General features: G+C 37.4%; 1 protein-coding gene across 1 annotated transcript in view; it reads left to right on the top strand.

The window, feature by feature from the left end:
- The window catches only part of LOC139135766 (uncharacterized), a 52232-nt gene that overhangs the window by 33658 nt on the left and 4789 nt on the right, over positions 1–13785 (top strand). The window contains exons 7-10 of the mRNA XM_070703463.1: positions 10157–10512; positions 11271–11525; positions 11673–12096; positions 13326–13592. Coding sequence (XP_070559564.1) covers positions 10157–10512; positions 11271–11525; positions 11673–12096; positions 13326–13592 — 1302 coding nt within the window. The remainder of the gene's footprint in view (positions 1–10156; positions 10513–11270; positions 11526–11672; positions 12097–13325; positions 13593–13785) is intronic.

Here is a 13785-nt window from a genome sequence, read left to right as displayed (position 1 = left end):
TGCTACATGTATTGAAGCTACTATGATACAACATCCTTGAAAGTCATTAAGCATTTTTACTGCAGCCAATTCCGAATTTGCATATTTAATGAACTTTCCTAATTAGGGATATATATCTGAATTAACTTGATTGTAGTTGTTGAAACTTGCTATATACATCAAACATACTTTCATATAACATTATTGAAAGTCAAAAGACATTTTACTTCAGCCAACGCTTCCGTCAATGGGTTGGTATGTCGGGAAACTAGAAGTTCATAAGCCATGCAAAAAGAGAAGAGCACTTACAAGTTACATAAGCTCTTTGAGTCAGCAGATTGTGATATCCGCTGGATCTTAATCCATGGCATGGCAATGCCATTCTAGTCACTTTATGTCAAGGTGAACAAGTTCATTTGCTGTTGAACTATTGGTATTCAAAATCAAAACAAAAAGTACAAAACTACTAAACAAATCAATCTACTACTATGGAAGCTTGAGATTCAGAATGGCTCACAGTCCAATTGGAAAGCACATGGTCCTCTGAAACCGCAAGTCCAATACGTCGGTTTCGAGTTGTCAGAAAACGCACGAATTTTTAACATCGGTCGCATGGGGGCGCTCGAGATTTTGCAAAAGTGAGGGCTAAAATTTCAGTCATGGAGGGAAGTCGCAACATCATGCGTGAAGACGTCCGCAAAATGAACATGAAAGAGCTACGAGAATTTTTAAAAGCAAGCAAGATTCCCCTTTCCAAAGCTAAAAAGGCTGAGTTGGTAGAGCTTACTGAGAAATCCATTGACCTTGGATTAGAAACTAAACGTAAAAAATGTGAAAGAGGCTCCCCATCTTACTATCCAAAATGTTTTTGTGTCGAGTTTTGTTTGATTCGTTTCCGATATGTGTTCCTACATTCTTATCCGATTGCTTGTGTTAATAAAATGTTTGTTTCGCTTCGGATATTTGAAGAAAAGTTGGATTTGTGTGTACGGTAATGTTTTGTTCGTGTGGGGAAAGCTTATGGCGAGACGCAGCCGGGCCTATGGTATGACAAAGTTGATAGAGTGGCCCTTTGATGCTTGCGTTTCGAAACCCGAGTGTGGTTTCTCATCAGTTGCAGTGTAGATTCTTTCCTTAGTTTGTGTTTGTGAAAATTTATTTTAATGCATTTTAATGATCTTGCTCTTCGAGTAGCGAGGCAAGTTCCCGTTTTACATGCGTTGGCAAGATGCCGACATCGAGACTGTTGCCGTTTCGTTTAGTATTATAAGAATCATCGCCCTCGAATAAGGTCGAATAATGTCGCTCACGCTTATGTTTTGGCGATGTGTCCGTCGAATTCGGCAGAAAATGACACGAAACGAGCGATTTTGAAGCAAATTAAGTACCAGGTATGAATTTTGAGAATGATAGGGAACGATCGACGGTTACATGATAGATGAACTTGTTACTTTTCACAGTAAAATCGAACGTCGAAGATGACATGGCGGCATAATCCCTATATAGGAAATATAGGAAATTAAGCCATTTGGTTTCCTGACTTTCTTTTTCTCAGGCATATGTACACATGTCTATGGGGCGCATACCGGTAGTCCGAGAGTGGAATAGATCACAAACATGTGGAAACTGTTAGGTACCCAGCTAAGTTCACGACGTATCATCCTTATCCATTTCGATCTCAGGCATTTCTCTTTCTTAACATCGGGGAAACAGTGGAAGGTCATGCTATTCATCCATGGGTATTTGTCGAGTTTGCCGGCTTTGTAGTAAAAGTTTGGCATAGTCCAACGCTTATGGTGACAACAGAGCAGATGAAAGTAGACTAAACTTAGGTTTAGGGATACTGAGTCTGTGTTATCGCAATATACGCAGACCGGAGTCAAGAAAATAGCCCTCACTTCCGGTCAAAGGAAGAGCGCCCCTAGTGGCGAAAGCTTCAAATCCTTGAATTACCGCATGGTCTTATGGTAACTCGAAACCGACGTATACATCTCACAATGGGTGTGGTCTCAAACTTCAAAAAATACACCATAAAAACACGTTACAAATCCTGTATTGCAACAAATGTGAAAACCTACCTAGAAGTTCATAAGCCATGCAAAAAGACCAACCACGTCGTCTTGGTTACTGGCAAGAAGAACTAATTCCCTTAGACCGAGTCTCTGCCCGCACAACCACACCACTCCACGCAGTATCTGTCTGCTCGCAGTGCATTGTGGGAGATAACAGCAATCAAGGAATTCCATCTGATTACTAACTGTCAGATGGGATGGAAGATCAAATCATGTGACTTACTTCGTAACCGGGGTTACACTAGCAATACAATTTTTTTGACAAAATGTCACGTGACCTCACTGACCTTTGACCTCAAATATACATATTTGTCCATAACTCAGTAACCACATGTGCTACCGGTACATTCTTCATCTATGGTATGATGGGTTACCTTATGACGCCACATATTGTACCTCATTAATTATGTGCATATCTAATTTTGAGCGAGATAGAGTTGGTATATAGGGATAACTTAGCAATACAATTTTTTGACAAAATGGCACATGACCTCAATGACCTTTGACCTGAAATATACATATTTGTCCATAACTCAGTAACCACAAGTGCTACAGCCTTCATATTTGGTATGATGGGACACCTTATGACGCCACATATTGTACCTCATTAATTATGCACATATCTAATTCTGAGCAAGCCAATAGAGCTGGATGTCTGATTTTTGGTATATAGGGATAACTATAGGATAGAATTTTTTTGACCAAATGTCATTATCCTCGACCTTTTACATAAAATATACGTTTACGTCAATAAATAAGTGACCACAAGTGCTATGTCCTTTATATTTAATCGGATGGGAGACCTTATGACAACACACGCTTTACCTCATTAATTATGCACATATCTAATTCTGGGCAAGCAAAGAGAGCTAGAGGTCTGATTTTTTGCTCACGTGTTTACACACGTGGGCATATGTCGCAGCGATGTCTGTCTGTCTGTCCGTCTGTGTGTCTGTCTGTCTGTTGGTCCATTATCTCAAAAACGGCTTATCAGATCAGAATCAAATCTGGTACATATATTCAGTTAGCAAATGGCAAGAACTGATTAGTTTTTGGTGGGTCTGGCTTGCATACTTTTTGCTCATTTGCATAATTAATGACTTTAGAAAAAATGGATATATATTAAAAACAACTACACAAAATTTGATGAGATTTGCTACAAATGTTGATCACACCACAGTCCCTCCACAAAACGGTCAAGAAACGCCACCAGTTTCTTTTGTTATGGTCCGGGTTTCGATTGGGCTTTCTGTTGATTTTACTGATGGGGATAATCCCGGATTATCACGCGTGCGGCGGAGGTGTTAACAGTTACGTGCATAAAATTATCGTAAGCAGAAACTTAATTCTCCCAGAATGCATTCTGATTATTGTCTGCGCATGAGTCTAAAGGCCAAAGTTTGTTTACATCTGCCTGCCGTGGAGTCATGCAGCGTGAACTATGTACAAGTTCGGAGACGATTTCGTCAATTTTGACGACTCCCATGTTGATTGGGACTTCATTTTGGAAGATAAAAATCCTGCGTCGACACGTACTGCTGCGAAACCCAAGCCTTGCGTGGTCTTCCAATGTCCACAGTGTAGCAACCGATACAATCAGTTTGTATATAAATACCCATCGATGGATTGACCACGGTCTCTCGTGGGTAACATACGAAACCCATACACGACATGATTTGTATCTCACTTGATCCTCAATCAGGAAAATCCATGGCAGAGAGTTTGGCACCCAGGCTTGGGGAGGTCATGTCATCAAAATGTCGCGACACTTGTAGGGTTTCTAGATTCTCTAAATTTGGCGGTCTTAGAATTCGAAAGATCGACAAAATCAAAACATTGGGTTCGGCAGTAACTTGTGTCTTTAAGAAAGAACAGATTCCGTCATGAACCTGATTGCCTACTTTTGAGAAGACTGAACGATCGGTAGGGCCGCACTTGACACCTCTGAACGATCGATAAATGAGAAAAAAGGGTCGGAAAAAAAGTTGCACTATTACCATAACGCCAACTCTCAATGGGTCGACGCACGGTCGACGGGAGCACCTTGCAAAAACAAGGTCATCGTAGAGTTCCTTGATTTCGTGCATTGAATTTTGTTGAAAACAATCAAAAATTTCAAATCGAACTCTCAAAGTTTGGAACTGAGGAATTATCATGTTAAATCGATATCAAAAGGGAGTTAAGGAAGACATTTTAGGATTTTCCCATGTAATAATTCGAATAATCTTTATTTGCTCTTTTAGGCCACCGGCCCAAATTGCAACACAAATACTACAAACAACAAAATGATGATGAAACTCAAGGGAAAGAGTACATCACGTGGTTACAAAGAATTCTTTTCTTAGTTTTTCTGCTTTTAACACATATAAAGCAAGATTTACAATTGTTGAGTTTTTAGTGGAAGACATCAATGAATAAAATTTTTCTTGCGTTGGTTGCGAGTATGACCAACGGGGTAAATATTTGTTTCTCAAATTATTGTATAATGGGCAAACGCAAATAAAATGATATTCGTCTTCTATTTCAAACGAGTTGCATAATTTACATGTCCTATCATCAAATATAATACCCTGGGCTCTTCCTTTTTCGATTTCAAGTCTCAAACCGCAGCTTCTAAGACATGCAAGAGCCCTCTTAAATCTAAAAAACATGTTTGAGCTGAGATAATCCTCAGTTTGGAATGAAACTTTAAAATTACAATACAACCGGAGTTTGTCCTTTGTGCATACTTCCGAATACCAGTTTTGTTTGTAAATATCTTGTGCCCTTGTAATAAAATTGTGAATGAAAGTGTCAAAGTCTCCTGGGCCTTGCCAGAACCAAACTTCACCAAAACCATGTTCATACAAAAGATTTTTCACATGAGTAGCCCATGATTCTTTGTTGTTATTGTCGAGTGCCATAGCAAGCTGGTAAGCATGCTTGGTCACTCTATTTTGTGGCATTTTCAGTATTTTATACCAATAGACAAAACTTTTTTGTAAGTATGAATAAAAATTGGGAATCTACCACTATCGCCTAAAACAAAAACGTCTGCTGTACAAGATTTGACACCCATATAAACTTTACAATATTTGAGTTGTACTCGTTCTGCAGCACTGTACATACGATATCCCCAAATTTCTGCCCCGTAAGTCAGTATTGGTAATATCATAGTATCAAATAGTTTGAAATAATCTTGAAACGATAAAGTATTTGTTTTTCTAAACATACGAAAAATACAACCCATTGCCTTCCTAGCTTGATCTGCTAAGGTAAGGACTGCTTTACTCCAAATATTTCTGCTTGAAAACATCAAACCTAGGTACTTATAATAGCTTACAGTTTGCATTCTTTGTCCCATGAAAAACCAATGCTCGTTTTTCTTCAAAACACCTCCTCGTCTGAAAACAATGATTTGTGATTTTTTCAAATTAACAGTCATTTTCCATTTTAAACAGAAAGCTTCCAACACATCCAAAAGTCTTTGTAATCCACCTGGAGAATCACTGAACATAGTGACGTCATCAGCGTATAACAGCGAAAACAAATCATAAAGTTCTTGTGTAAGTTGTATGCCACCTTGACCCGAATTTACTAACATGGTGTTCAGTTCATTAATAAAAAGCGAAAACAGAAAGGGACTTAACATGCATCCCTGTCTTACACCAACAGAACAGGAAAAGTAATCTGTTCTACCTTGACGGGATTTAACACAAGATTTAAGCTCATTATACATTGATTTTAAAGTGATTAACATTTTCCCCTCAATTCCCTCTAAATATAGTCTGTACAGTAGCAAATTGTGATTCACAGAATCAAAAGCTTTACTGAAGTCAACAAAGACACAATAGAAGCGCCCTCTTGTTCTACTAAGATATTTCTGAATCATAACATGTAATGTGAAAACATTATCAACGGTGCAATAGCCACGTCTAAAACCAGCCTGACACTCAGTAATACAACCCATCATGTCAGCCCATTTCGTCAATCTCTGATTTAAGACAAATGTAAAAATTTTGCTAATTGAATTTAGTAAAGTAATACCTCGGAAGTTATTTGGGTCGTCAAAACTGCCCTTTTTGTGGAGGGGGACAATCATACCAAATTTCCACTCTTTTGGGAAAACCCCAGCATCGAAGATAACATTAAAGAGAACTTCCAAAACAGGGATAAGGCTAATCTTTGCATTCTTAAAAAATTCATTTGGTATACCGTCTGGACCGGGCGATTTACCGGGTTTAAGTTTCTCCAATGCATAAATTATTTCATCTCGAGTAATGACTCCATTAAGTACATCAACTGGATGAACATTTTGTACTCCCTGCAACGGATACATGTTTTCTAAGAAGTCTTCAACTGTAATATCAAATCTGGTTTTCTGACAATCGGGATTGTGCAGACTTTTGAAATGATTCACCCATTCCGTTGCTGAAATACTTGACCTGGATTGTGGACCCCCCTTGAAACTTTTGACCTGTTTCCAAATATTTTGCCCAGTGTTAAAGACAGCGGACTAAATTTTGCTTTGTTGACTCTACACGTGGATTTGAAAAAAGACTTCAGTGCTTTGTAATTATTAAGACTATCCTGGTCGTTCGAAACTCTAAAATTGCGGAGGGCTTTGTACATTTCCTTCTTTGCATTTTCACATTCTTTGTTAAACCACTTTGGTTGCAAAGACCCTTTAAACCCTTCCCTTAATGTAATTTTAGGATAGTCCGCTGCAGCCCAAACTAATAAATCATACACTTTTGTAACCAATCTGTCAACGTCTGCCTCGTCAGCCTCTAAAATATGGTTGATATGAGTTTTACCCTCCGTTGACACAATATTATCATTAAAACTTCTTGGTTGTTCAGAATCCCACTTTGAGTATGAATATTCATAGAATTCTAACTCTTGTGAATTCTGTGAGGTATTTAGGCGGCAAGGCATCTTAATATTCATTGTACAAGACAAAGGGAAATGATCGGAGTCACTCTTGTCTTCAACATTGAAATCAAAAACGTAATCAAACAAAGAGGTAGATGCAATCATGTAATCTACAACACTGGTACCCCTATTCGCAATACAAGTATAATTTCCTACTAAGTCAGACCCACATCTTCCATTAAAAAGATGAATGGAGTGATCTCGACACACTTCAAGTAATCTCCTGCCAAATGAATTAATTACAGAATCTTTCGATTTACGCTCGATATGAAAATCATCAACCTCGTAACTGTCAACGGTCACAGGCAAGTGATTTATGGAATCGTTTATAATATAGTCATAATCTTGTGCTGTTCTTGCATTAAAATCACCCATGAGAAGTATATCACTATCAGGATACTTGGCTTTGAAATCCAAAATCTGATTATCTAACAACTCAATGCCATTATTTTCGCATGTATAACATTTGGAACCTTCTGGAGGGATATACAGACATCCCAAAATAACATTTTTCGGGAATCCAAATTTATTTTCCCATGTAATGCAGATACGACTCGTCGATCCCAAGCGACGCCATTTTGTTTTCAGTTGAAAATATAAACGCGGCAAAAAAGACTAGTTTTCTTGTCGAATTAGGTTTCAAAATAACAACACAACACGATTCCCTATTTTTTCGAAGTCTTTGCCTTGTTAGGAGGTGCATGACTTACTTTTTTGATGAAAGGTGAAAAAACAAATGGGGGAGTAAAATTCACAGTGTTTCCGAAATGCATGGCGTCGGTCAAGATCACCTCATGGCTGAACTCAGCCATAAAATATCATCCAAGATTTCTCGATAGTGACCTAGATCTTTAAGAAACTGTTTTACTCATCTTCTCACCAGTCTTCAAATACATGCGAAACAGTGCAGAAAGATGAAAATAAAGTAGCTTGATTGACTGAAAATCGTAGGATACCGGAGGCGGGACCGTGTCACAAGACGCCACTGAAACAAGACGCTAACTTGCCTATGACGTCATTCGCTTCCTGCGTCCACCGCAACGCGGACTGTTGCAACTGTGTAGTGATTAGCACCTTTGAACAAAAGCGTTTCTTGACCAATTTGTGGAGGGACTGTGATCACACCAAGATATATCAGCAGTGGGAACCATTAAGGGGTGACATGAAAGATAAATGCTAATTTGCATATTTAATGAACTTTCCTAACTAGGGATATATGTCTGATTTGACTTGATCAAAATTAACCAAACTTGGTATGTATTTTAAAGATACTATGATTTAACATTATTGAAAGTCATTAAGCGTTTTAATTTCAGCCAATTCCTAATTTGCATATTTCATGAACTTTGTTAATTAGGAATATATATTTGAAATGACTGGACCAAAGTTGATGAAACTTGCTACATGTATTGAAGCCACTATGATACAACATTTTTTAAAGTCATTAAACATTTTTACTTCAGCCAATTCCGAATTTGCATATTTAATGAACTTTCCCAATTAGGGATATATATCTTAATTAACTTGATTGTAGTTGTTGAAACTTACTATATACATCAAAGATACTGTGATATAACATTATTGAAAGTCAAAAGACATTTTTACTTCAGCCAAAACCTAATTTTAATATTAAATGAATTTTCATAATTAGGTATATTTATCTTAATGGACTTGATCAAAATTGATGAAACTTACTATGTATATTAAAGACTCTATAATTCAATATTATTGAAAGTCATCAAGCATTTTCTCTTCAGCCAATTCCTAATTTGCATACTTAATGAACTTTCCTAATTAGAGATATATGTCTCAATTGACTTGACCAAAGTTGACAAAATTTGCTAGACATATTGCAGATACCATGATACAACATTACTGACAATCACTAAGCATTTTTACTAAAGCCACTTCCTAATTTACATATTTAATTAACTTTGCTTATTAGGGATATATACCGGGATTTACTTGATCAAAGTTGGCAAAACATGCTATGTACATTGATGATTATACCAGGTACTAGATCAAAACAATATCGAAAGTCATTTCACATTTTCATGTCAGCTTATTTATAATTTGCATATCTAATGAGCTTTCACAGCTCGGCATATATGGCTTGAAGGACTTGGCCAACGGTAATTACACTTGCTAGATAAAGTGGTGATACAATAAGAGCAGTAAAATTACTTTAATATTTTTATTTCAGCTAATGACATATTTGTATACTTCATGACCTTTTAGAATTAATCGGCGGTGATTATTGTTCATTATGTTGATCATAATAATTTCAATGAAGTTGCAAACATGTGGCAAAGGTTCAAATTTACACATAACTTCAATATATAATGAAACACGTGAGCATTTTCAGTTCATATCTGGTTGGCATATAGGGATTAATTAGCGATACAATTTTTTTCAAAATGTCACGTGACCTTATGGCCTTTGACCTTGATTATACATATATATGCATAACTCAGTAACCACAAGTTCTATACCCTCCAATTTTGATAGGATATTAGACCTTAAGATGTCACATCTTGTACCTCATTTATTATGCGCATATGTATTTCTTGGCTGGCCAATACAGCTAGAGGTCTGATCTTTTTTCCCGATTTAGAACCATAACTTAGACATGCCTCATGTGTTTCAAATTGGGAACAACGACATAGACCTATGTGCCCATAGATCTCAACATATACACTCCAGTGATACTTCTTAATGACCACATTTCCCTGCCCCATCAAGACTAATACTCCTGTTACAAGTGGGGATTATGTCATTGTCAATGACTTGTTAAAGCATACTAAATTTACTGCGATGATGAATCTTAAATATCTGTTATTAAGGTAGTTAGCATATCCGTGCAACGTGCATTGATTGTTGTTGACACCTGTTTAGTTGTTTCACCGTCTTGTCAAAAATAGCAATACATTACTGGTATGGATTATTTGCTGTTGTTGTGAATTCTTTTGTCCAGTGGAAGTTATTCTTTGGTGCGGTGGAAGTTAACAAAATAAAATTCATATCATATCAATTGTACAGCCAATGTTGCCAAGTTAGAATACATGCCATGTTTACATAACTACCGTACATGTATTTGAATGGCTGTGTGTAATGTACGACAAAAGGAGAAATTTGCTGAAATTTATCCCAACATTACCTTCAGTGTATACACTGTCATTGCTTTCTTACAGGTCCTGGGTATTCTCTTTGCTGGAACAACATTCAACCGCAAAGTGTAGCTCTTTATCAGCCGAATATCAAGCAGCATAAGTTCCTGTTGGGGGCGCTGTCATATGCAGCTGTTAACAGAATATCATTTCGGCATCTAGATGACCTCAACAACTTGCCAACAAAGAGGGCTGTTGACTTAAATCTACAGTGTTTCCTGCCGTCTATAGATGACTGGAACTTGCTGCGTACAAGGATGGAACATATTGTGACCAAAATTGTGTGCAAGCATATGGAATACTTTCAGTCTTTGAAAGAAGACATTGAAGATTGCATCCCTCACCGGTACATTCAAGAGTCCAAGAAGAAAAGTGCAATTGTAAGTGCCAATGTGCTCTGTATGTTAGTGTCTTGTCCTTGAATGTCACTGAATTTTAACATGTCCCTGGTTACAAGAGCGGTAAATGGGAGAAGTCATAATTCTTAGGGACCCTGGATAATTAAAACACGCACACGGTAAACGCAACTTCTGTGTTCAGGGGGAGAGGGGGTTTGGCTGTATTTCGATTACCATGCGCAAAAATTGCACTACAAGTTTCCCTATCGTAACATCTCACTACATGTTTTTCTGTATCGCAAAATATCGTGCTCAATGTTTTGCTTATACCAGGCCAGTACAGCACCTGTGAATCAGTGCACGAGTAAACTAAGGTAACAATCAATTTGGATGCACTGTTTTATTTCATTCTATTGGTTGTGTCATTGTTGAGTTGGCACTGAACAGAGATTGATTTGAGAGGGGCTATGGGGGGCGGGGGGTGTTGGAAGGGTATGCATAATTCATAGTGACATAATCACCGATTGTTGGATGCAAATACAGAATGAGGCTTGGTTGGATTTTCGTACTTCCAAACTTTCTTTCGTTTAGAGGAGGTGGTGGAGGACAAATGCACTTAATTTTGTTTACTGTGCGCATGTTTTAATAAAACCCCTTAGCAATGTAATGAACTAATATATGGGACGTGTGTTGTCATTTTTACTGTCAAAACATTTCATGAATATAAATAACATAACAACTAGAAATACAAACATGACAAACACATAAATTGTTATGAATGAAATTATTTTTTTTGACAGATTAACCTTGGCATCATCAAAGAAAATCCGGCAAGTAATGATGGCGTTGTGGCTATCATGAACAGTCTGAAAAAATATGTTCCACAGAAGAATCCTGACGAACCATACCCAATCCTGTGTCACGGAGACCAGTCCTCTGCTGAGAGAATGGTTGAGGGTAGACAAGCAGTGGCAGACAGTGAGGACCCAGCTGACAGACTGATTGGTCTTGTACCAAATTGTCAAGATTTCTATGAAAGATGTATAATTCTACAGGTACATAATATCAACTTACCTGATGTACTTTCTTTTGTTTAATACTTTCATGATTTTACCAATTAGAGGACAATAATCATGAACTTAGTATTTTACATGATTTATCGAACTGCACCAGTCAACATTGCTCTTTTTCTTATTACGTAGGACACAATGGACATGTTATTCAGTGGAAATAGTGTTGGCAATGAAGGGACTTTATTTCATTTGAAGACTATTTTCAAGCACACAAATGTGAAGAAAAATATAAGTCACTGCATCAATGATGTAGACAATCTACTCAGCTTCGCCACTGAAGCCATGGCAGTACTTGCAGCGATGAAACTGCTCCACATTACAGACATTGATGGTAGACCGGAAAATGCCCCAACAGAGGATGAAGGCAAGGCTGCATATCTCTGGTCCTTGGCAGCTGATATCGTTTCACTGGTATGGCCCAGCATTGACTACCAGTCAATACATGATGTTGTGAATGATGGAGAACATGATGATGATGAGGATGATGATCACTACGATGGCAGTGATGATGAGGAGGAGGAAGGTGTCTACTGTTTGTGTGACAGCAACAATGGTAATAAGATATTTTATGCAACATTGCTTTAAAAAGTATTCTTTAAGGCAGTACGCGCCTCGAAAGTGAAAGACTTAAACTTTTGCTCAGACTTTCCTCAAGGAATATTTCAACCATTCTCTTTTCAAAATTAAGAATGAAAATCGGCTGTCACCATGCAAATTTTGGTACTAGAGAAACACAAGATTTACTGATACTTCAAAATGGCCGCTATTCCTTTGTTGACTGTATGGAGAAAAATACAATTTTGAAAAACTAAGACAGTACAACATTTTCTTACTCCAAGAGCTTTAAAATGAACCCCCGGAAGTGGTATATCAAAAAAGAATTGGGAAAAGTTTAAGGTGTAAATACAATCAAAATCATTCAAGCTGCAAAATTTAATTGACCAAGGCGTTATTTTATTTGACGTGTATCAGCAATTTTTACAACTTACATTAATACACCATGGCTTGATGTAGTGTTGTTTACATTTAATCAGCTACACACTGTCAGTTACACAACACACGAGGGCCACTCCACACACGTCAGACAGAGAAACATAAACAAATCGCCACACGTTACAATGTCAATGCCTTACGTTTCTTCTTTATTCCTGATGAATTATAATGTAACTGGTGTGTGAATACATAGTATCATTGGTTTACTATTCATAAAACCACCATCTTTATTGTAATTCATCAGGAATAAAGAAGAAACACATGGCATTGACATTGTAAAGTGTGGAGATTTGTTTATGTTTCTCTGTCTGATGTGTGTGGAGTGGCCCTGGTGTTGTGTAACTGCCAGCATGTAGTTGATTAAATGTAAACAACACTACCGGGACATTAAGCTCTGCTGTATTAATGGTGTAAAAATCACTGGTACACGTCGATTCAAACAACCCTTGGCAAATTAAGTTTTGTTGCTTGAACGATTTTGATTGTATATGTCCCGAGGCACATTCCCCCTTAAAACTTACTTGTAATTTCATTCCACTCTGTTGTCAAGTTAGAATAAACTACTTACTTGCAGGGTGCTACCTGCTGTAGTCTGACATAAGAAACAAATTTTTATTTTGCTCCGATCCACAATATTTCAGTCAGCAAGATAGTGAATCTACCTGCCCACTTTCGCAGTTGTTAGAAACGGCAGCAATGCAGTCGAACAGAGTGATTTTTGCTGTAAACATTCAGAATCTTATTTATTATAATATCCTTAGTGATAAACAATAATTACTGTATTTTTAGATATGGAGGAGGACTTTGGCTGGATAGAATGTTCTCGAAGGGGTAAATGTCACAAAAGTAGGTGGTATCACTTACAGTGTGTTAACATTGACCCAGACAACATACCAAAAGGTGACTGGTGGTGTTGTGAAGATTGTGGGAAGAATTCTATCTTTTGCTGTAGGAAAAAACTTCACAATTCAGAATGGATTGCATGCTCCCGTGGTGACTGTTGTGTTCATGGAAAGTGGTTTCATCTGGAATGCAAGGGGTTGACAAAGATGCCAGGTGGGTACATATCAGTCTTTGTGCATTCATGTGTGGTAATTTATGATAATTGCAAAAATGAGATACTGACTATTAATTCATAACATAAAAACCCTATCAATTCAACCACTCTTTTAATTCGACCTATCTTTTTTTTCTCAAAATGCAATTTTATTTTACCTTTATCAGTTTGAGCACCGATGGAAATTGGGAC

The sequence above is a fragment of the Ptychodera flava genome, chromosome 1, assembly GCF_041260155.1.
Source record: "Ptychodera flava strain L36383 chromosome 1, AS_Pfla_20210202, whole genome shotgun sequence".
Taxonomy (NCBI): Eukaryota; Metazoa; Hemichordata; class Enteropneusta; family Ptychoderidae; genus Ptychodera; species Ptychodera flava.
This window is presented reverse-complemented; position numbering and strand designations above follow the sequence as displayed.